Below are 25,659 nucleotides of genomic sequence, written 5' to 3'. Positions count from 1 at the left end.
TTATTGTTCGTTTCTCAAACTGCCATCTAGTGATAAGTAGTAAAACGAAAAAGTAGCGTTAGCGCCATCTATTCAGACAAGTTAAAACAATGTAAAAAAAACAAATCTACTCAACAATAGATGGCACTATCGGCAAAAACCAGTATTTAAAATTATTATTTTTTATCTTAATGGCAACACTTCAATATCAAATGTCATGTCATTGTCTGTCACAGTACGTCACGAAATTTTAAAAAGCCGATGGCCTGACGCAGTTTATGCCAACAAAAACATTAAATTTGTAGGAACGAAGTAATTAAGAATGTAATTAGTTAACATTTTAAGGCATGTCGGCTATTAAAATATATAATGCGACGGAATTATGGCAGGTAGGTACAATACTACTTAATACTTCAAAATTTGAAGCGAACTATAGTTATGAGTGCAAGTTTTTGTTAAACTTTAAAATTATTCTGTTTTATCTTCGAAGAGAGAGAGTGGTTCACCTTCGATACCTTCATTCAGCCTAGCCCTAGATAATGCACTTGGTAACGATGGTATCCAGTTGGGCTCCATGACAGAACTGATAGGACTCCCAGGCTCGGGTAAAACACAGCTATGGTAAGTTTCATAAAGTATATCATATCCTGTGAATTATTTGCTTAGTTTATTATCGTCACTAGTGTTCACTGCTATCACTGTCACTTCTTTTCCACCACTTTTCACTAATAAACATGCTTTTGCTTTTGCCATTCTCTTCTAGTTTGTGTCCTCATCATTTGCTGTCCATCTATTATTTGCTTCAACTGCTCCTAGTATATAGTTTGTGTGATCCCACTTACTGAATTTTTTCTTAAGTTTGTGTTACCTGCTGTTTTAGTTTACAATTTTGTGCATCTGTCCAAATACCAAAAATTCTTGGTGGGTTAAGTGCTGAAGCTCTGTTTGTAGATACAAACACAAATTTCAATATACATAGATTTAAAGGTATGACATTATTTGCTACTTTTAATAGCTACCACTGTCTTAAGTTGTTGTTGTTGTCTAAATCCAGCAGCTAAATAAGTGGTCTATGGCTCTAAAGTGGATTATCGTTTGCAAATAATAATGTTGATAAGAGATGTCAACTTGAAAGTTCGACTTTAGCTACATTATGCATTTGATAGGAATAGGAAGTTATTGTTTCCACTTATTTGGCTGACATACATATCTTTGTTTTACACTGAATGATTTATGAATGAAAATTGAATTGAATTTAATTTGGACCTATGTTGTGCTGGCAAGAATAATGAATCATTGGAATATTTCTTTCAGAAATACTCTTCGCAAGTCTAAGCAAATGTCAGAGTCTTTTGGATACAAGCATTGCTGTTCAGGAAGAGGATGCACTGAAAAAAATCCATTACATTAATGCTATTGGTTTAGAGAAGTTCTGTGCCAGCATTAAGCAATTACCTAAACTAATACAAGAACATCCAAATGTAAATACATTCAACTCCTTACTTTCTCAACCTCATATTTATCTGAATTGTATAAAACAAACCAATACTCTACTATACTTAACATAAAGGTGATTCTAAAGCAATTTAATGTGGCCAGATATGAGGTTGAGAAAGTAAACGGTCAACATACAGTCAAAACCATGCAATGCATTGAAGGGACAGCAATATTTGGTTGTTGAATATGGTTGGTCAATATAACCAGTGTTATTACGGTATTTATGATTCTGTTGGGACTTTGCTATAAACTGTTTTTAACCCCCGACGCAAAAAGAGGGGTGTTATAAGTTTGACCACTATGTGTGTCTGTGTCTGTCTGTGGCACCGTAGCTCTTAAACGGCTGGACCGATTTGAATTCAGTTTTTTTATTTGAAAGCAGGTTTTCTAGCGATGGTTCTTAGATGTGTTTTATCAAAATTGGTTCAGCCGTTTTTGAGATAATTAACTTTGAAGTGACAAAGTGGGATTTTCCAACTTTTTGTTGGTTAGGTTATTGACTGTATTAACTTAAATAAATTGAACTTATTGGTAGGAACAGCTTGTCATCATACAAACATTCTTATTCTATTTCATATGTCTTGTTTTAGATAAAGTTAATAGCTATAGATTCTATAGCATTTCCCTTCAAAGAAGGTATATCAGCTAAGCAGAGGACAGGGTTGCTGTTTCGACTGATGGCTGATTTGCAGCGATTGGCTATGGAACAACAGATTGCTGTAAGTACAACAATGAATGCAACATGAATGATGAACTAACGTAATTCATGATCAATCTATAGTCTGTTCGCTGCCGGCAGTTAAAGTTTTTAACAATTACATAATTGAACAAAAACACAAGAAAAGTCAATAGACCCACCCACTTGAACCTCATTCTAGAATACCCTTTCTCTGCAGCTGACTGTACATGCTTGCTGAGTCAGCGCCTATTCTCCTTATCATCGCATGGCTCTCTTAAATTGGTAAATGTTAGTTTTTAAGTCATCATAATTTTTATGTTACTTTACAATTGTTTGTTACTTACTAAGCCGTGTATGTGTTGTGGAAATTAAGTTTTTTATCTATCTATCTTATCATCTGCAACACACCGCTCGGCTCGCGCGGCTACAACCCTTAAACTCGATTTAAGACGTGTTATCCGGATTAATATTTATTCTCATGTGCTATGTTACCAGGTGGTGTTAACAAACGAGATGAGCACCCGCGTGGGCCTGTCCTGCGGCGCGGTGGTGGGCGCGCTGGGCGACGCGTGGGCGCACCGCTGCGGCCGCCGCGTGCTGCTCTCCGGCGCCGGCGCAGCGCGCGCCGCGTTGCTGCTCAAGAGCAATGACGCGCCCACTGCTGTCGCTAGGTTCAAGGTACAGGTACAGGACTAATACCGTTTTTGTCATGAACCAATAGAAACAGTCATGGGCGCCGGCAGGATTATTTTTAGAAGGGTGCATTGCATCTTGCAGCTGCATACTCGTATAGGGAGGTGCATTTATAGGTGTCATTCTATTTATATATCTTAGTCTAGTTTTAATTAATTTCTTTTATGATAGGTGAACTTCTTGCACCCCTATCCCGGCGCCCATAATGGTGATTTTCCACCGGCGAGGCGAGACGAGAATTGAAATATATACAAGCATTCTCGCGCGCCCGCGGCCGCGGGCGCTGCCATACAAATTTCAATTCTCGTCTCGTCTCGCCTCGCCGGTGGAAAACCACCTTAACGCTTCATTCGCCTATCCTCGCACAGCACATCTCTAGTCGAAACAGCTGAGCGGAGCGAGGCGAGGTAGGTAAATAGAGCGTTTCTATTAGTTCATGAAAAACACATTCCTCGCACATCTCTGGTGGAAACAAGCCTACAGCTAAGACTTATACTGTACCCTTAGTGTAATTTTTCGGTTACAAAATACGTCTCGATCGCGTTCGCGTTAAAATCTCAATTTGTATGGAAACACGAACATCGCAAACGTTCTGCTAGAGGCGCTGTTCGTGTTTGCATACAAATTGTGATTTTAACGCGAACGCGATCGAGACGTATTTTGTAACCGAGAACTTACACTAAGGGCACTGAGGTCTCGACACTTTAGCACTGTCGTAGTAGAGACCATCAGCCAAATAAGTGGTCTATCAATTTTTAAACAAGTTCCTATCAAATTAATATGTCGCTAAAGTCGAGCTTTCACTCTATTGGCATTATTTTTTTAGGACATACAAACGATTACAACTTTAGGGTGGTAGACCACATATTTGGCTGATGGTATCTCTATTAGAGACACATAAGAAACCTCCACATCTAACTGCGATATCAAGAGGCGTAATTAAACTACTGATGTTCAGGGTCGGGTGTCATACTCCTAAGAGGGTCGTAAAAATGCATGGTTAGGCAGGGATTCCGCCCTAGCTACCTCCGTTACATTTTTAATCCTCCCTTTCCATTAAAAAGCTATTGCCGGTTCCAACGCCCTCTGTTCGAAGTTCGAAAATCTCTGCTGAGAAGAAACCGGCAAGAAACTCGAAGTTTTGTTTACAAATCAATCCGCTTGGCTTGGTTAGAAGCGGGATAAACATTTGGGAATAATCTTTAGATCCCATCAATATGGTATCGTAAAGATGTTGCAAACTTTTGCTGTCATCATAAGATTAGGTAGGTATGGCTTATTGACGCTGAGTGCAAAAATATTAGTAGAGCCTTGTACACCGCGTTTCTAAACCAGCCATACAACTCGCGTGCGTATCGCGTTTTTACCGATACAAACGCTTCGGCGGCACGATTGAAAAATGTGGTGTGCAACGACCCGGGTGTATAATTTTATCGTCATGAGTTTTATTTCATAATAGCTATAAGAGTATATTAGCAGCCAGGATTACGTTCTTTAATTCGTTAGCAAATCATTTATTATATACAAATTGATAGAACAATAAACTTGTGCAAAATATACATATCTATTAATACCTTTTGCAGGTGGTAGGACCTTGTGCAAGGTCCGCTCGGATTGCTTGCACTGTTGTGTTTCGGCGTGGAGAGTAAGACAGCGGGTAAAATTACTGGCACTTGAGGTATCACATCTTAGGCCTCGAGGTTGGCAACGCATCTGCAATACCCCTGGTGTTGCAGATGTTTATGGGCGGTGGTGATTTCTTACCTTTAGGAGACCCAATCGTTTTCCATCCATTTGATAAAAAAAAAAATACCTACGGTTTAAATTGATTTGCGCAAATCATATTTTGCTGTGGATATCGCCAATGAGAGTCACTGTAACAGGATACGTTTCACTATCATGCGCGTAGGTCTGCCACAACTCATCCTCACGAAAAGTCGTGCACAGCGACAAAAAATACATTTGTACTTAACTTACATGCAAATTACTTTTGCTGTATAATAATACCAACTTTAGCTACTCGTTTCTTTTATTATACGACAATAAAAAACAGCTTCATTATTGTGCCGGTCTAAGGTGCTTATGCTATTAGTTTTTGTTTCAGATTACCGAGGACGGGATCAGGGACATAGATTAAACAACCAATTAGTTAAACGTAGTTTAATTAATTATGTAAATATATTGTAAACGAAACTACAGCATCAATAAATATCTCATTTTCACAAAAATATCAAGCTTTTCTAACATCTCAACAGTTATACAATGTAAAGGCAGTTTCAGATCGGAACTTAGCTTATGCAATACAATACAACACCAATTCATAACATTTTGTAGTCTTATTATGCGATCTCCTACGAAACGAGAGTGAGTAACACGCGTTTGTAGTCCCCTTTTGTATCGTCCTGGAAAACATTACATTGCACTTGTAACATGGACCTCAAAAGCATGCTCTAAAAGTCTAAACATATTCATACAAAAATAAATCTGCCTAAATAATATGCAGGCTCTAATAACAAAGTGCGACTAGCACATCCTTGAAGTCGCCGTTAAGGTCGTCCTGTAAACAATACCGAAAACGAAGCTGTAGTTCAAGCCAAACTTAACACAAAACTGTCCCACAATTTTATTGGAGTTTTTAACAAACCATGCGTGTAAAGAAGCACGAGTAAGAATCAAAATATCATTCACGAGATTACTTGTAAAAGATTAGCTTAAAACAAGAATGTCTTTAAAATGCACATTAAAGTGATCATACATTGATATACAATAATGATAGTAAAATATATTGTGACACGACTACTTTCTTCACACAGCACTAGATTATACAAAGAAATGCCGCTCGTAATACTGAGTTATGACTGTATTAGCACGCGGGGCTCTAGTAACTCATTGTCGAAAGGAGGTAGCCCAGATTGCCTGCTATTTCCTCCTGAAAAATTAATAATTACTCATGAGAACACACTCAACTGCAGAGACGGGACACCTCTCCGCATGCATGTAGTGTTAGCGAGGCAATAATGTATGTACAGTGCAAAGAAAGTGTTACATGACTATGAACAACAAAATATACAGATCGTTATTAATAAATTAACTTAAAGGCGACATTGGCCGCAAAACTGGCTCACAACTGTCTTGTAATGTGCGAGGTGGCAGTTTTGTTTACAATGCGCCGATGGCCTATCAGATCACATTACAACCCAGCAATTGACGTAAACTTAAAATATTGGAACTAGCATGTTATTTGTATCGTTGTCCTGCCCGCGTGCCCACAATTATTCGACAACGGTCAATAAAGCCTTCTTGTAATCCCCGGAAGTGTCGCCCTGTAATCAAAACGGATATCTTCTAAACGCCAGAACAATTTGGACAAACCACATACATTCGAAGCCAAATTTACGCCACGTTCGGTGCGCGCCGACACGCTTCTTCACGTGTTAGCCAAAACCAGTCGATTTTGAAGATGAACACAAATTAATCACAAACAATGTCGACAATGTTATTAAGTACTCCCTATAGTCGATTCTAGAGATTCAGTCAAAAATCCGAGCCATTTTATATAGCAATAATAAATAGATCTGTATATTGATAAAAATTATAATTCCATTGATGATTTTATAATGAAAAGTAGTGAATGATGACTTCTTTCTGCTGGTGAAGATACATTGATTCATGCTGATTACTTCATATTAGAAAGATCTTTCTAAAATTATGGGTCAGTTTCTTAAGTTATAAAAGTATTTCGTGCAGTCGGAAAGATATACCTAATTACCTACACCATTACCAGTAACACCAATATGTGGACTCTTTTTATGTGAATGTGATTTTGATTTAATTATGATCGAATGGTTTATGAAACGTTAGTAATCAGTTAGTGATAAACAAATATTTGTTAATTTAATTACTGTAAAAATTTGAACACTTGTAACACGTTAGTAATGAACCAACATTTTTAATTATAATAACAAAATACAAATAAGCAGAAGCGAGTGATATTTATTTGCGTTAGTGTTAATTAAAACGTTAATTAATGGCATACAGCCTTGCCGTTACAAAATTGGTGTTAGTACAATATAGCAACACAAATAGGTAAAAATAAATATAAAATATCAAATCAAAAATAAAAGTACTTAAATGATAGTACCTTTTACTTTGGAGTTAATAAATAAATAAATATCATGGGACAATTGACACCAATTGACCTAGTCCCAAACTAAGCAAAGCTTGTATTTTATGCTAGGCAACGGATAAACATAATTATATAGTAAATACATAGTATAAAACATATTAAACGTCCAAGAACCGAGAACAAACATTCGTATTATTCATACAAATATCTGCCACGAGCGGGGATCGAACCCGGTCGTCATAAGTAAAGTAATAAAACTTTAGTGCAGAAATACACCAAATATTTGACAAGAAGCTTTGACAATCGCCCATTTAAGGAAATCATTACCACCTTCAGATTATTATGATTAGCATGAATTTCCAAAAATGTGTAAACATAAAGAGTTTACTTACAGCGATCCACTCCTCAAGGGGCTTTCCGTACTTCTCGAGGAAAGCTTGCTTGATGTCTCCGAGGTCGATCTCAGAGCGGCTCACGATAATTCTGATGAGCGTCTTATCGTTGGTGCCGAGACCCTTCATCGAGTAGTACAGACGTTCAGCGAAGAAGCCCACTTTGCTCTTGACGCACTTAACTGTACAAAAATAATTAGATTACATCTCTGGCAGAAGTTGAAGAGTTTGGTGTAAGTTTACTAAGTTTGTTAAATCAAAACGCACGACGCCGTCGCGACGTCGGGGACGGTGACTGACTCAACGGTTTCACGCCGTTTTGTGACCTAATTAGTTTTAAATATTATTGATTATAGGTATGTATGTTAGTCTGTAAGGTATTTATTGTATTTTCGGGGATCTCGGAAACGGCTCTAAAGCATAAGGCTATAAAGGCTATAATTCAATCCTGCACGATTGTTTACAAATTGTTTAGCGGAGCCTTGAACTTTGAACTTAATCACGCTACCAAGTATCAAGTTCTATTGTGTTGTGACCCCGCAGAGTTAACGTCTCAATCGTCCTTAGTCCTTATCCAATTAATATCAATGTCAATATGACTCAAGTCTCTTTGATTGAAGACCTGTGATGTTGCGAAGTTTGTTTCGTCGGAAACGTGGAACGATAGGTATATATATGATATGTATAGCAATACATCATATGTGAGATGTTCTTTACGATTAACTTTGTGCTTCGAGATAGATAGGTGCTTTGATTGAACATTAATCTAACGGATGGTATTGCAACTATGTACGTCTGCGTCCCGCCCGCGGGAATTTTGGTAATTCTCGGGTCTTTCTGTCCTTTAGAGATTTGAAGCAGTGTAGGTTTCTATTGTTTTTTTTTCAATCGGTTCAGTGTTTCCAGAGATTACCTCCGATATACAAAGACATTAAAATAGACGTGCAATACACTATTGATGACGTCCTAAATACCTGAGTTTGTGGTTGTGATAACTCAGCGTCTATTACAAAATCGTAACAATCATACATCATCGGCCGGGATCATTTGTTTTTATTTCTATTTTTTTGAAGTGCGACCTTTTAATTCAGGTAGTATTAGGTTCACAAAAAGTTGAATGTTTCTGTGGTTTGAATGCAAGGCCGCATCAACTTCGCTTCCTGCGTATGACTAACAACATTGACCTTGCTACGTCAGTCATTTCAATTGTTCGTTGCTGTTTGGAGATTCTAGAATATTGCTCTTTTTGGCACTAAAAGCGACAAAAAATAGTTTCAATCTTTCACTATTCGTGGGAACCAAATATCAAAAGTTTGTTCTCTTTGCAGCTACCTACCGCCATTTAAATTATAATCAATCACACTGGACTCTGGCCAGCTAACGCTTTCCACGAGAAACCGCGACAAATAAAAAAGAATGAGGCTGACAACACTTGCTGTAAGTACACTGATTAAACGCTGTTGATACTTACTTAAATATTATTTAAATTTTCCAGATATTAAATTATACTCTGGACTCTTCAAGCTGCATCAAAATTCATGTAGTACCTAATGTGTGAAAGTTGATGATGCACTTTAGGAGACCCTTGTTTAATTTTATGACCTTTGTGGGTGACTATTTACGTACAGTCCAGATGCATCAATTTTTGGACCATTTTGACCAGATTGGCAGTGAATATATATATCTTCTAACATAATCTTATAACATTTTGCATTTTGAGGATGGTAGGAGGTTGGATTAAACAAAAAATAATTAATTTATTCCTTATAGCACTTCTGCTATATCAAAATGAAAGTATCAGAATGGCAATATATCAATTTTGACAGTCTCAAAAATGATACCAGATTAAAGTTTCGTAAAAAATGCGTGGACAGCTTTCGTCGACCAGAGTCTATCATTCGCTTGACCGTAAATTTACGATGGCAAAATATTATTATTTAATTAATAATACCAAGAACCATATATATACATGTATATATGGTCCTTGATAATACTCAATGAACATGTTTAGTTGCATGGCATGTGTGCAGGGCAACCACAAAACACGTCATATTATTTATCACATTTTTTTTTCTATGTAGTGTAGGCGGACGCGGTTAGTTTGTCTGTGCGAGACAAATGAATTTGTATTTCTTATTCAAACTATACTAATAAAAAATCTTGGAATACTCATTATTCCTGGACAAAGTCTATGCATAAAAAATATCTCTAGGCACTTTTGATGAGTGAATGTTCATAATAGTTGTTGTAAGTTCAAATAGGTAACCAGCTCAATTAACTTACCAATAGCGAGCATGCCCTTCTCTATGCTTCCAGAGAATTCCTTCTTGATGGATTCTTCGATGTCCTTGCCAGTGATGGTCTCAAATTCAACAAAGATCTGTTTAAAAAAAGATTTATTTAGAGTTTAGAACAACAAATTTGCTTGTAATGTCGTGATTCCCAGTTTGCAGTAGTACATTTCGCCGTTTTAGACAAATTTCTATTAGCTTGATCGAAAACCGTAATGAAAAACTGAGTGAGTCAGTAAAGACTAGACAAACCGATGTAATAAAAGTGACTGGCATATTATGTCAAGATTACATACAAATAACCGCTACCTAACGTATGTTTTATTCAATCATATTGTTCTGTGAAACAGAGCATTCCTGCCTAATGCCACATTTGCAACTTAAAAGAATACATAATTGATGATCTGCAGTCTGGGCATTCAATGAAACGAATGACACACGCCACGCTTGTGATAAAATTGATTGTTCCATTTATTTGGTGACATTGATTAGGTAAACCAGAGGACAGATAGACGTGTGTGCAATAAATTTTAATTCATAAATACGAGGTGTCAAAACTAAAGCTTTAATGTCAAATTGTAACAATTCAATGTAGGTACTTGTATAGCAACCTACAATTCGAATAGATATTTACGCCGATTTTCCATCGAGCTGCGTAACGATTTTTGCAACACTTTTTTAGGAGAAAATGTTACCTAATGCATAAATGTAAATAACAAGAATTGTAATTGTATAGTGATTTGATATGATCGTTTAATATAAAGTTTATGGACCTTATCACATACCAATTCGCTTAGCCGATCATTATATATGAGGCCGAGATGAAAATAGAATAGTAACGTGTTGTAAAATAGTAGAATAGTAGCGTATTGGTCACGGTCTGCCTGACCGGCAACAAAAACCACTGAGATGGGAATACAAGAAATACTAGTGGATTTCTCAGAAAGAAATATACTTAACAATATGAAGTAGTTTAGTTACTAGTTAGTAAGTATCCTTCGAATTGCGTTAATTATAAATAGACCGGATGCACCGGATCCGTAGCGAATATTTAAACTGTTTCGAGGAAACAAAAAAGCTAGATGGAAAAGTGGAAAATAAACTTTGTTGAATTTGAAAAGAGTAGGAAAAAATTAAAAATACTGTCTTTTTCACGACAAAGAAGTCAAAAATGTATGCGCAATCAAGGCTTGAACCAACCATGGTTTTTTTTACTTATAAAACATTAACACAAAATAAAACGGATGTTACCTCTGCTTCAAATTTCAAATTTAAACAACTGGCATTTCGTTCCAGTGTTTCTACAATAAAAATATTCAGTATTAATTCAATTGCAAAAATGATGCCCTGTTTACTTGATGTAATGAAGGTTACCGTTTTCGCGCTCACCAGTTGGCGCTACTGTACACAAAGGTCCTGCCTGAAGTATAGTGGTTAGTTTGTTATTACGGGCGAGAAAACAAAATTTACATTTAAATCATATTGAATACCTTAAAACCGTACCATAAAATATCGAGCATGCCACAGTGTTGCGTAGTCTCGTTTGGTTCAGAAAAAAGGGAAGACAAAGGTTTCCGAAAGACAAAACTGTCTCAAAACACAGGCATTCATTGCCCCGTAACGCATATTTGCCATAATTAATTTCAGGTAAGTATTGCAAAATATTCACAAAATTATTCTAATTGTAAATAAACCCGTGTAGCTCACCCATAAACTCTCAACTCTAGCGGCGAATTTACACGCGATAGCCCTCATTAGCTAAATTAAGTATTTCTTACCTGTCTCAGTTGTTGATAAGAGCGGGTGATGAGGATAGAATTGAAGACGGACTCGTCAGTGCCCCACTGGCCCTCGCCGGCGGAAGCCAGTGCCTCGGCGTCGGCCCTCGCAGCCCCCTCGTCTACGCCTTGGTTCTCGTCACGGTTGGCCATGCAGAGAGACACACAAAGCCTCTTGAAATGGCCCGAGGTGTCACCCTTCAGGTCTGACTCCAAGCTCTTGCCGTACACTGGTGAAGAAGATTTTTTTGTTTTGTCGAGTGGTCTTGTATTTTTAACGTGGCGACACTGTTAGATATATCCAATAGGTATTTCCAATATAATTGTAACTGGAATGTCCATAGACCTAGTTTTTTTTAGCAGAAATATACTCTTCGGCTTTAATGCCAGTTTAAATTTTCATTAAGGGAAACTACCTACAAAAGTAAGGTCAAATCACCAGGAAAAACATATTTAAAAGCAATACGCAGTATTTCAAAGAAAAATGAAAATACTGTAAAGAAACTGATTCAACAAAAAAAAGCCTTTTTAGCCGACTGCCCGAAGGAGGGTTACTACATACAAAATCCTCGTACCCATCAATTCCCAATTTTTTTTATTCATAAAAAAAATACTCACGCTGTTCATAGAAGGCGGAGATAGTTCTAATCCCATAGTTGGACAGGGTGCAAAGGATCTCAATGATGGCTTCCTCATCAGTGCCCATCCCGGCAACCGCGTCGTGCAACTCCTTGGCGTAGAAGTGGGGGAGGGGCGTCATCAGGGCGATGATTACATTTTCGAGGTTGCCGCTGAGCTCGCTCTTCAGTTCGCTCATCAGGTCCTAGGGATAGAAAGATGGGTAAAGGTTGTAGCGTACTTTGCTCCTCTATATTTAGGTACATTTTCTCTTTTTCATCTTAGCATGAACATGTTTGTACTTATATTTATGCGAAATACAGATTTTCTTATTATTAATATTAATTTTGGACTTGACTACAGTATATATCAGGCATTTTGTAAATAAAGTAAATGTATGTCCTTTCCGAATTCTTATTCTTATATCTTCATACCAAATGTTATCTAATTTGGTTCAGCGGTTTAAGCGTGAATAAGTAACAGACAAACTGACAGGCAGACAGTTAGGTACTTTCGCGTTTATAAATTTTATAATATTAGTACCACGACGATGAGACGATTAAACGACCAGATGGCTTAGTGGTTAGAGAATCTGACTACGAAGCTTGAGGTGCCGGGTTCGATTCCCGTGTCGGCGCAGATATTTGTATGAAAAATACTAATGTTTGTTCTCCGGTCTGTGGTTCTGTGGGTGTTTAATATGTATTTTAGTATGTATCCATCTATATAATTATATTTATCCGTTGCTTAGTACCCATAACACAAGCTTTGCTAAGCTTACTTTGGGACTAGGTCAATTGGTGTGGATTGTCCCGTGATATTTATATATTTAGTAAGGGATACAGGGTTATTTGTATTACAGATTTATTTAAAATTAGTTTGTTTGAAGGGTTAATAATTGTAAGTACCAAACCTTTTCTTATAGCTAATTTTATTCTACCTATACTAATCTCTAATCTATTAAGTAGGTAGGTGGTAGGCGTACAGACAGGAATGTCACGAGAATATCCCCCACGTACCTACTTCTGTTAGGTTTTCCGCATAGTTTAACAAGAGTTGTGTTATTTTAGTTCAATAACTGTTTTCTAGAATACTTGATGATTAATGAGCCATTAGGTACCAGTTCTGAACGTTGAGGTTAATTTTAACAATCGCATGCTACGACAAGCGTTAATTGTGTCGTGCGGTGGTAGGTATATTAAAAGAGGTAAACAATTGGAAAATATGTTTTTAGAGTCTCTAGCCTCATGTGACGTTAAAGAAAATGACGACGGTATTTATGTTTTTCATAACGAGATCAAAAAGAACATGCGTGTATGTGTTTGTGTGAGTGTGCTTTCGCAGCGTTGGGAGCATGTTTTTCGGTTGTTTTGTGAGCATAATATAACGCATCTTTAGTTATAAAATCATTGGTGTCCTTATTTTTCTGTCAGATTACTTTGTCAACCTAAAATAAACGAAAACAAACTAGCTTTTCTGCAATGATGTAGGTAAGGCACAGGTACAATAACATCCTTTACTTCCAGGCATGGGATAATGTCCTAAACTGACCTTTCACGTTAGAAAGAATTTACAGAATAAAGTTATTGTTAACGCAAACAGAAGTTGAAGAGTTAGATATTTCCGTAAAACGGGTTTTAATTTTAATTATATCCTCAACCAGTTTCTATAAATCGGGCGCTTTCCGCGGAAAAACCTAGCACGAAATATTAATATGTAATTATTGTTTTTTTAAACGGCTGACGAGTCATTGCAATTGCAAGAATATTGAAGAATATGACGCTTGAAATACGAGGAAAATGACATCGGGTACGCATGGATAAAAATGTACCTACTGTGGCTGTACTTACCTAGGTATATATTGTCATGCCAGTAACTCTGATCGGATGTCGATAATTAATTTATAAGACAGTAGGTATATATAATAGTAGCACCTTAAAACCATTATGGAATCGTGATAAAAGCATGTAAATAGAGCCAGAAGACTAGAAAGATAGCTAAAATACGATGATACGATTTGTTTGCCCGCTATAAGTACATAATTATTGTTTTGTTTCTTTTTGAATTAGGCCTCCCTACAAATACCCTACCCCCTAGTGTCCCGGCCACGACTAAATAGATTCTAAATAGATATTTTCTGTAGTCACAATATATCTGTCTCATTTCAGTCTCGTAGTCATCATTCATGATCTATTATCTGCACAGTAGTGGTTGCCTTTACCTTAACAGGCAGCACACGCAACAAAATAAAATAAAAAACACGCCGCCTGTCTCGCGTATTTATGGCAGGGCCTAACATAATCATTAGAGACTTCATTCACTATTTACGAGTATATCAGATGGTTCCATTCATAATCTTATTAAAATTTGATTACCCGATAACAATATTCTAATACAACCATCCATACAAACTGTAAAGTTAATTACACATAAACATTCTTTCATGCGATATAGTTTCGCGAATGGAATGTCTCTTTTTAATACATACGTCTACTCGTAGATAAAGTGTAGGTAATCCGAGACTGAGTCAAACATTGTAAAGTTGGTGATAGGTACGTGAAGGACATGACAGCATAATGTAAACATTTGATAACCGTTCAACAACAGATAATAGGTACATTCACGGAGAAAACGCGATTAAGTAGGTAGGTACCTTTAGTTCATAGTCATAGGTGAGTATTTTACTTAAATTACTTAGTATAATTATTAATTCATAAGTTGATTCGGAACAGTAGGACGAAGGTCGGAAAGTATATGCACTAACTTTTAGATGATTGTATGCTGCTGTGGTCGGTATCCTGCATAAATATGTCATTTTAAATTCGGTGACTGACAAAATGTTGGCAAATTTCCCAATTTCCCTAGACGCAGCTGCAAGTAGGTAAAACAAAAAGAGCGATAAACGAGTTCTACGCCGCGGGTAACAGTTATTTGCATTATTATAAAAAGTGCAGCACATGCAACAATGCAATGTTTTTACAGTGATAGACACATTTTTTTTATAATTTACCTGGAACAAAAACCTTTGACAAACAACTGATAACCTGCATAAAGTATTAGTATAGTAGATAAAAGTGTTTATAAATACAAATACTGTAGAATTTTTCGCTAGGTTGAACAGTTTTAAATGATTCACGGTAAATTACGTCAGACTTATTTGTAGGTATACTTAGGATCTCAATTATGTTTGAATGGGGATTACATTTCATATCGGGACAATATCGCGTCTCTCGTCACGTCTATAGGTTGGTATACATATCCCATAGAAAATGTCTTAAGTTAAGTTTTGTATCGTAATTGGCATTGTTCACTTTTTTACTACTCTTTTTTTTATCACTAATTTCAAATTTTATATTGTTATTAATATTTTTTATTATTATTGCTTTATTTTGTAATTTGACATATACAGGAAAACCAATTTTATACAAAGTTAAAACTTAATATGAAGACATAATCTTGATTTTAATATTATTATTATTTTCTACCAATTGATTCACTTTATACTTATTATTATAATTTGCATGCTGATGTATCGGCTGAATACTGTAACCAATTTTGTTTAAATATCATCTTCTTGTACGTGTTCTAAGCAAACAAACATTTATTTATTTATTTCTTTCTTTAAGTGGTAAATGGACGATTGTTTTCCTAGAAATAGTAAACTGATTCACGCTTATTTCACCCGTCTCATAGTTCCGTAAGTTCCTCATTCAAATGAGTTTTGCGTTTGTGTGAATCAGCCAGCAATGAGTAAGGTTGATGATTGTCCAGGGTCACTGAGGCTGGCTGATGTTATCAGTGACTGGTTTTTGACTGGTGTTTTTAACGTAAAAAACACTAAGGTTATGGTTTAAATATTTTATGATTACTACAATTCCGGTATGAGTTACCGACTTGAGTTTTTGTACGAAGGAATTTTACCTAAAGAAGTAAACGTAACTAGTTTTTTACGCATTAACGAGAACCAAACGACCTGTTGTAAATGTTGAGATCAATTTTAATAGTTGGAAACATTAATTATTGTACGTAATGTTTCTGATGTGGTAACTTGCACCTTGCAGTCTTGGGTTGGGTTCCGACAAAACGCAAAATAACACTATTCCCCACTATTCCAGTATTTTAAATTTAAACTGAATACTGTTCCTGATGATATCTACTTGTAAGACCTTATGCAAACGTATTCCAGCAAATAAATATTTAATTTCATTTCATTTAAAACACACAGTTAAACATTTAAATTGACCATTTTGACCATTTTTTAATTTGAACCAAAATTAATATCAACCATTTTGTCAAAATGTAATTGTGCTGAAAAATATTTAATACCAAATTTATTTTTATTGTAAATTAATTGAGCCCAAATTGAATATTGTCCATTATAAATTAGGAGCAAAATCAAATAAGCAATAAGTGAATGTTGCCTAAATCAAGTCTTAACTTTATTAATATGTAGGCCCAAAACAAATGATTTCGGGTGGAACATATTTACAATTCGTCATATTTCTGAGCATAGGTACGTAAATACAAGTGGTCGTTTTTTTCCGGCATACATCAAAGTTGTAAATTTTACCATACAAGATTCCATTTTCGACGATATTCAGGATGGACAATTTTCTTTGTTGATGTATTTCAAATTGTTATTTTTCTGCTTTGACGTATAATTTCGCGTAGTCCATTTTTCATTTGCACCAAATGACAGCAAATAAAATGTTTGAGCAATATATATTTTCTTGTCGCTAAGATTCTGCACTTGTAGCTGGGTACGTTAAAAGGAAATTATTTTGCCTAATTTAATGTCCAAGTATCTTACTGACCCTTCGTGTCGCTTGTTTCGTGGCGTGGAATTTTAGAAGTAACCTAAGTGAAAACAATTATGCCATGATTGAACTTGTTGTTTACCTATGTGTTGTGTGAGGCATACTTAGTAAGCGGTTAGTTGGATATATTTAATTTTGAAAAGGTACTAGTGTATTGTGTTGTATTTACCAAGAAACTTTTTTTGGATATGTAGGTATATGCCTTCTAACAGCAACCCCGTTAATTTAATATTTTGTTGCTCTGTCACCAACCACCATCGTGGTAGCCCCGTTCCTCTAGATATGTGATGTAATTGTGGATGTAATCATCAGCTAAAGGCTTACTTATAGGACCTAAGGGTTCTAATTGAACTTAGTAAAAGTTAGGAAGGTCCTAAAAGTAACGCCTGTAAGTTTTAGGGTTTGCTGCAACATACCTTGCCATAGCTTGTCTTGAAGGTCTCTGCAATCTCGAGCCTCTGGACGATGCCGCGGCGGCAGAGCACGTCGATGATGGCCTTCTCATCAGTGCCCAGGCCCTTCATGGCCTTGCGGAGGGTCTCCGCATCTTGGACAGGGTCGAAGGGTTCAGCGGGGTACACTGTGGGGGTACACTGAAATAAAAAGAGGGGGTGAGCCAGGTATTGAAGAGAATGTGGACTGCAGCCCAATTTTTGCTTCGTGGCGTTTCCAAAACGAAAAATATGATACCTATCGTACCTAGTACTTAGACGCACATCCTTTACTTTCAAGATTCTGAAGTCGGCCGAAAATGTGGATCACAAGGTTTAAATAATTGACTGACTCAGGTGTTTATGTACGGAGATCTACACCTATTAATGAACTGAAACCCTTTACCATTAGCAATCAGTTGCCTCCTGAAATTTGCGTAATTCCACAGAATGACCTTTTGTGACTAGTAAATACCATTCAACCTTTGGATGGTAATACAATTTCTAAGTGGGCTACCTTCTTTTGGCATTATCATTTCATTGCTGGGCCGACCGCGCGGCTATGAATTTATAAATGATGAATCTCGAATTCGTCGACGCAATTTAGCACAACTCCCACGGATATTTCTATCAACATGTTGTAACTAAACGAAGCTTAAGTAAATATTTTCCCTACCCTATAAGTAGCGCAGTGCGCAACTCACAAACCCCGACACGCCACAAAAAGGCGACTTTCCGTCGCCAGATACCTTTCCATTCACTACAATAACCGAACCGTAAACCTCTATCTATTACAAGTAGGTATACGGCATTTTCGAATAAGTCCACTCTTTATCAGAAATATAATGAGTCGATTGTTTTTTGTTTGTTCGTAACAAGTGACGAACCGAACCGAACTTCAGAAAGTGCAGATAAACTGGTTACAGTTGTCATGTATTTGTTAACACCTATAAGTATATTTCTTTAGCTAATTTACATTTATAGCTATCGTTATTTTGTGTCATCGTCGTGTGTATCGTCTATCAATTTTTTTTAAAATGTAAAACGCTTACCTACTTAAAGAGTAGTTTTTTTTTCACTATTAATTAAATTTGTTTGCTTCAAATTTGATCCACTTCTGGTAGGATGTACTTAAAATTTAGCACATGTGGATTAGATAAGAATGCAAGTACAGTCAACAAAAAGTACGTCCTCAAAAAGGGTTGTACTAAAAATGTTTTTTTTTGTACTTAAGTAATAACTAATTAGAAGTAAATACCGTAAGCAATTTTAATACTAAGTTAACGCTGTCTTTTCCTATATGATATCATACTTCAATAGTCATAGTTTCCATGGTCTGACTTTGAATTATGCATAGGTATTACAAGCATGCATGAACACTATGCATTGTGCCACCAAGGTAAACTCACTAGGCTAGACGTGACGTGCATTTCTTTGCACTGTTCGTAACTAATTATGTACCTACACGGCCTAAAAGCTGTGCATACAAAATTAAATGTTGATTTTGTTCCGTCGTTCATTTGAGGAAACTGCAGCGTAGCGATGTGTAAAGTTATGAAACATTAGCGACCCGCCCCGGCTTCGCACGGGGAAAATAAATAAAAAAATCGTCCAAGTGCGAGTCGGACTCCCGCACGAAGGGTTCCGTTCCGTACCTATACAACATTAGACATTAGCATAAAACGGCAAAATAACTACGTTTGCTCCCCCCCCCCCTTAAATATTTGTTTTATTTTTCTGTGAATATTTCAAGCAACTACCTATGTACCTATCAATAAATATTATAAGTTTCGTTATTATAGATTGGAGGGGTAAGCTAACTAGTCTGCTTTTAACTTAGGCATTATAGGTTATACTAATACTTAACTACACTGACTGACCCATCCCCATCAACCTAGTAGCTTATAAATAAGTACTTGCCTATTATGTAGCTATTTAGGTCAAAGTAGTAACGTGTACGAGCATTTGTGCATATATAATAGCTTTCAGCTTTATTACTAGGTGGAGTCCATGACGCATTTTTAGGGGAAATCTACACAAAACCTTCACTTAACACCTTAATTAATTAACGCTAATGCAACGTTAACACGGTTTAAATCAGTTAACAAGTTAATCACTCTGCGCAAGTAGGTAACCTACCTAATATTTAATTACAAAGTCAATTATAAAAAAAGTTGGATGCACTCTAACAAGGTTCATATAAGAATTGAAAGTATAAGATTTTTAAATCTTTGCAATGTGTTTGGGCTCGCGTAATGTTAATGTTAACCTTGCCCCGAAGATGACATCATCCCGTGAGAATCGATGGAACTATCCAAAAGTAGGTGGGTATGTAATTATGTGGGTCTAAAACTTACCTTGTTTGGGTAGTATTGCTGGCCGCTCATCTTGATTGATTTCTAGAAAAACAAAGTCTGTTATTAACACAGTTTCTCAGCAGATATGTGCTAAAAATAAGTTTCCATTAGAAACCACCTAGCGGGCCGGCTTTTGCCGATTAGCAAACACTGTGTGTACCGGCCGGCGCGTTGCGGAATTTTATTACTGTACAATAATTTATTTTTCAATCGATTTAATCCACCAAATAGCTTAAAAGTTCTCTAACACTGTGAATAAAAAATCACGCAAGATAAAATGTTTCGTTTTCTAAGGTAAAATATTAAAAAAATACCCACTTGTTTTTCCTCAAAAGTGACACACCCAATCCACTGGGAAGCAACTCCGAAATAAACACGATCACGAATGAGACGCGGCGAGGTCGGTCGACTGCGCGCGTATCAGCGTTTTTGTTTCTCTCTCACTCTCCGACTGCTAGGGATCGGCAACTTTTGGCCTGATTATATTAAAGCTGACTGACAGCACAGAGGGCCTACCCCGAAGTTCGAAAATCAAAGTTCGTATCGTACCGTCCCTCTCGCTCTCGTATTAAATAGTATAAGTGTCAGAGGGACCGAACGACACGAACTTCGATTTTCGAATTTCGTAGTAGCCCTGCAGATTTCTTGGGCCTGTCCTTGGCCTGCCTGAGGGAGGAGTAAGCGTGAGCGTGAGGATGTAGGTATGTTTTATTACAAACTAATGATTTAAGAAGTAATTTTTAGTAGGTAGCGTTATTCACTGGTATTTATTGAATTAGCGAATTTACTGTGCTAAATGCAAAAAATAGTATGAATTTTGATTTGTGGTTAAGCTTTTTCATCTTTTAATTTGAATAAAGCGAAAAACTGGCATCGGTCACATGCATTAAGTATAATTTATTTATTTATTTTTAAAAGATTACAGTGTATTTACAGTAAAAACCAAAGCATTCACAATGTCAGTTGTAGTAATTATATACTTACAAAATAATAGATAACAATTATTACTTACACACTAAATTACAATACCTACCCACCCACAATCAATCACAGCTGTTAAAATAAATAATCGTATTTATTCGTTATGGTCACGTTACTTTAGGTACGGTACGAGTACCTATATCATAAAAGCCATGAACATCTATGCAAAGTTTTAAATTTGGACAAAACTTTTCTTTTTTAGGGTTCTGTACCTCAAAAGGAAAAACGCAACCCTTAAAGGATCACTCGAGTGTCTGTCACAGCCGATTTGCACCTAAACTACGGAACTATGTGTTGAAAATTGGCACACATGTGTAAGTCCGTACCCAAATTCGAAAGTGTAGGTACATAAATAAATATTTTTTAATATGGGAGTACTATTACTTATTCTGTGACATGGGGTCTAATTTTGGGGGTTGAGAAAAAAAAACGTGAAATATTTTGTAAACCGATTGTATGTCAAGTGTCCCGTGATTTTTATTTATTTATATATTTTTTATTTTATGTAACACTAAAAGTCCCTAGATCAAAATAAATCATAAAACTAAAAAATTATGATTATTTAGCAATGCATTAAAAACAAAAGTATCTAGTAAGCGAACAATTGTTTCCACTGTTGTAATTTAATTTCTTCTCAATCGAAGTGAAAAGCAGAGTGTAAAACTCGAGCATTAAATCCATTTTCCCCTCTACATGTCTATCCTCCCTCGCTGTACTGGCTCGGGTGGTTATAAGAATGCCTTGGGTAAAGTGGTTTGTTTTATGCTCTATCTACTATTTTTTATCTCTTTGTCATATGCTGACATATGCTCATACAAAATTACAGCTTTCTAGCACTAACGGTCTCTAAGCTAAGTCACGGACGGACATGCCGATTTAGCGAAACTATAAGGGTTCCCTGTAGGAGTCCTACATTAGGACTATGGAACCCTAAAATATATCATTTATACTGTGACATCACATCATATTACATTAAAACATTAAAACATTTTGCACTTACTACGATACGAAAAAGTACAAATTGGTATCAAAGTTAATTCTAACAAAAAGTTTCTCAACCTCTGCTCCACGTAATCTCGTCTGCACCGGCGGTGATGTCATGCCGCGGTCGCCGGCCACCACTGGGGGAATACAAGATGCCAGGTTTTATTCCTTTCAAGTTTCTATACTGACTCTCCCATACCAACACTACTAGAGTTTATGTACTTATTGTTAGTAGCCACTTTACTATGGTATCGCACAGCAGTTGAGTAGTTACTTGTGTTGTAATCGCTAATTTACTTTTTTTATTTATTGCGAAGGTGGTTGAGTCTAATTCCATTGAGCCAGCCATGTGCAATGTGCACAGCACTGGATATTTTGCCGCCATAAGTGCAGTTGGTTTTTATTGAAATATTTTTGTGGCAGGAGTGTTGTGGATACAATAGTGAATATTTCTCTACGAATAATCTTATAGCCTTTTTTATAGGTACCTACCTGTATTTAATGTACCTAATATCTCAGCGAAAACTTAGACAACTAAGTAAGTATGCACCTATAGTGTCGGTAGGTTTGTTTTGTTGGACCGTTGGACGCATAACCTTGTATTTTTTTAGCTTAACCTCTATAAATAATGGTGTCAGCAGGGAAGGGCGGGGAGCAGCACACTGCATGGTTTTGATGTGAGGAGCATCCCGAGGCGTCCCACAATGGCGACGAGGGAACTCGTGTTGTTTTTAGTGGGTATCCCTCCCGTGGCCCCGTGGGTTATCCCCACATACACAAACTTACTTACCTCCTGTTTCCCCGAACAGGGCTGGATACATAAAGCGCATTTTCCATACCATAAAAAAAACTGCGGCATCCCCGAACTTATGCGGAGCTAGGTAACTTTAGTACCTAACTAGTTCTTACTTCTTCTGTTTCTTCGATGAGATAAAATAACGTTCTCGTAACTAGGACTCTTTTCTGTCCTAAGTATTGGCCAAAGTACCTACTCAGCTATAATTAGGGTTAATTGTCATCAATGATTGCTCATCGTCATTAACAGAGGCTGATTCATGACGCCGTATCGAATGGCATACCTATATCTTCGTCCGTTAAGGTATAACTATGACTTGACTAAGTGCCTATGTAGGTATTTTGTGACTAGTGTCACTAGTATATGTAGACTTGGACAGAGTTTTTTGAATCATAACTTAGATTTACGCATAGGAAGTAAATAGAAGACGTATCTACCGTCATTGATGCATCATAGTTGGCGCATTCATTAATTATCTAGCAACAAGAGTGGGAATATTAAATAGGTGGCGGGCGCTCAATGGTGACCAACGATCTTTCTAGCGGCTTTAATCCGCTCTTTGCCAAACTAGTAGGTATGCTTGGAAATAAGATAACTAGGTAAGTTGTATCGAAATATTAAATATCGCACAAAAATATCTATACATTAAAAATAAAACCGGCCAAGAGCGTGTTAGACACGCCCAAAATAGGGTTCCGTAGCCATTACGAAAAAAATAAGTAGTATAAGTTTAGGTATATTTTAAACCTTAGGCTGCTATTTACTCTAACTACTAATAATTCTCAAGCAAACTTAGCCGTTATAGTTTTCCTTGAAAGTTTGATATACTTACTACCAGTCTGATTTTTTTCAAAATTTTCCACCCACCGGTTTAGATTTTAGAGGGGAGGGGGGGGGGGACGCTCAGTAGAATGTTTTGCAAACATATCACTGAATCGAAAAATCGTTGTAGCAACCCCCTAGTCATTTTAAAAGACCTATCCTAAAATACCCCACACTACAAGGTTGGATGAGAAAAAAAAAACAACCCCAATTTACGTCTATGGGCGTACACAAAAAAAAAGTTTTTTTTTTAATATTTTTTTTGTAGGGTAACCATACAGTAATTGGCCACGTTACAGTAATTGCTCACTTGATTTTTTATATGTAACAACAATAATACAAATAATAAAAGTGACTAGATTATTATAATTAGCACGATATTTGTTATGATTTATCACCACTTTTCTTTGTAAAATTTTGATTTAATTCAGTGGGCAATTACTGTATGGTTTACCCTACCATTTTGTCGGTATAGTTTACATACATATTCGTGAAAAATTACAGCTTTCTAGCATTGATAGTCCCTGAGCAAAGCCGCGACGAACAGACGGACAGACAGACAGACATGGCGAAGCTATAAGAGTTCCGTTTTTGCCGTTTTGGCTTCGGAACCCTAAAAATAATATCGATATTTTTTCAACAAGCCTAAATTATTCCCGAGTGTGCGAAATATTATTTACCTACTTATAGTTAATTAATACGGACCTCCGCGAGCAAAGTAACGCCTGATTCAATATTGTTAGATTTCATTTTCATAATCAACTACATTAAAGGGTAGAATCCGTAAATAAACGGCCGGTCAAGGTTCGCGAATGAATTAGATCGTTCAGAGAACTTGACGGTGACTCACAATGACGTACCGCGCAACGTAATGACTTGATCAAGGTGATGCTGTAAACAAGTTGCGATCATATCTATTTGAATGTTGTTATAGTTCCTTCCATGGATAGTTTCTCCCACAAAACAACACTAGCAAATTAAATGAAGTTCCGTACTTTTTAACACGGCGTGACGTCACGGGCTCCCACTCCTGACCTTTGACGCGCTTCATCGATTGACAAAAGAAAAAATACCGTGTCCAACATTTCCTGATAATCTAACTTACGGGACTGAATAGTTTTAAATTGAAAATACAAACTGAATTGTAGATGCACAGAAAAACCAGAAAAATAAGACCAGCACTGGGAATCGAACCCAGGTCCTCGGTATTCCGTACTGCGTGCTATACCGCTACACAGTGGTGTTGACCAGCAGTACAAACACGAATTTCCCCTATGCACCTCATATCTCAGCTTGTTTGTTTCTTATTTAGCCACTTAAGCAGTGACGCTAGCGACATCTATACCGTAGCCCTCGTCGAGTAAGTTTTTCGGCACTCCATTGGAACTAACCACTCACCCGGACAAGAGATGTCGTTACTAAGCAATCAAATTTCAATTCCAAATTTTTACTTTTACGGTCATCCCGTAAAACCTAAATTGAAAATTGTTGATATTCAATTTAGGTTTTACGGGATGACCGTAAAAGTAAAAATTTGGAATAGAAATAAAAAAAATACTTACAAAAAGATTCCAAAAAAACAATCTTAAATAGTTTTATTTTACCCAATAAAGTTCTTATTAATATTGAAAAATTGTAACCCAAATACATACCTATTTTTTTTTAAATTGGGTCGATCAACTTTTTCTAGTCACTTTAACCGTATGTTTCTAAGATTAAAATTTGCCAAACATGCATTTTTGTGGTAGTTTTAAAGTTCCTTCTATAATTGGTCATTTAATAAGAATGTTAGTATAATGTTACACATTTCTTCTGTACTTATTTTGTCCCCTCGCTGTCGGGAGCATAACAATAAGTTGATCCACCCAATTGTAATTTTTGGCTGCCATTTAATTTTATTTCGATTACTCCAAACTATTGTTTTATTTTGGCTTAAAAATATGTATAGGTAAGCCACAATAATTAATAAGCATTTAACATTTTATTACTCGCGTGTACCTGCGCGATAACGGTATTTACAACGTTCCAGGATACAACCTGTCTTTCTCTGAGACTTATCTCCATACTAAATTTCATCTGAATCGGATGATTGAGCAACAAAATAAACCAGTACAAACGTAACTGAATCTCGTTTCACCCTTGCTATTTTAGCAAGATGTATTTTGTCAATGTCGACGTAGAGACATTACACACATGAGGAGACTGTTTGGTTTATATAATTTTGATTTTGGGGAAGGAATAGACAGGAAACCTAAAATAAAATTAACGTCAACTTGTTAGGACCAAATGTGGGCAAAGGCTTGGTAGGGAGTGTGTTAATATAATTAGACAGCACATACACATTCAAAATGATTTGGTGTTACAGTAACTTTGTTTGGTTTATTTTTATCAAACAAATATGTTTAAATAATCTTCAAG

The 25,659-nt window shown here is 36.4% G+C and overlaps 2 protein-coding genes across 6 annotated transcripts; one reads left to right on the top strand and one right to left on the bottom strand.

Annotated features, from left to right (window-relative positions):
• Positions 1-197: 197 nt before the first annotated feature.
• Positions 198-5,042, top strand: LOC141439197 (DNA repair protein RAD51 homolog 3-like). 2 transcript variants are annotated; one of them, XM_074103377.1, is made up of 7 exons: positions 198-368; positions 470-600; positions 860-966; positions 1,294-1,460; positions 2,067-2,195; positions 2,651-2,833; positions 4,953-5,042. In XM_074103377.1, exons 1-7 carry the CDS (start codon positions 327-329, stop codon positions 4,983-4,985), a joined length of 792 nt encoding a protein of 263 aa, XP_073959478.1. In that variant the 5' UTR covers positions 198-326; the 3' UTR covers positions 4,986-5,042. The 2 variants fall into 2 exon arrangements, with proteins under 2 accessions (XP_073959478.1, XP_073959477.1); XM_074103376.1 differs by having other exon boundaries at positions 2,651-2,839; positions 4,953-4,994.
• On the bottom strand, positions 4,994-20,083 carry AnxB9 (Annexin B9). Of its 4 annotated transcripts, none has more exons than XM_074103371.1 (8): positions 19,977-20,083; positions 19,659-19,700; positions 17,287-17,463; positions 12,054-12,258; positions 11,436-11,665; positions 9,650-9,746; positions 7,367-7,548; positions 4,994-5,777 (listed from the first exon to the last, which is right to left on the bottom strand). In XM_074103371.1, the coding sequence occupies exons 2-8, from the start codon at positions 19,686-19,688 to the stop codon at positions 5,727-5,729; spliced, it is 972 nt and encodes a 323-aa protein (XP_073959472.1). In that variant the 5' UTR covers positions 19,689-19,700; positions 19,977-20,083; the 3' UTR covers positions 4,994-5,726. The 4 variants fall into 4 exon arrangements, with proteins under 4 accessions (XP_073959472.1, XP_073959473.1, XP_073959475.1 ...); XM_074103372.1 differs by having other exon boundaries at positions 4,994-5,405; XM_074103374.1 differs by having other exon boundaries at positions 4,994-5,250.
• Between the last annotated feature and the right edge of the window lie 5,576 nt (positions 20,084-25,659).

Source organism: Choristoneura fumiferana, chromosome 20 (assembly GCF_025370935.1).
Source record: "Choristoneura fumiferana chromosome 20, NRCan_CFum_1, whole genome shotgun sequence".
In the NCBI taxonomy this organism is placed as follows: Eukaryota; Metazoa; Arthropoda; class Insecta; order Lepidoptera; family Tortricidae; genus Choristoneura; species Choristoneura fumiferana.
The sequence above is the reverse complement of the archived record's forward strand: the minus strand, read 5'-3'. Positions and strand labels throughout refer to the sequence as shown.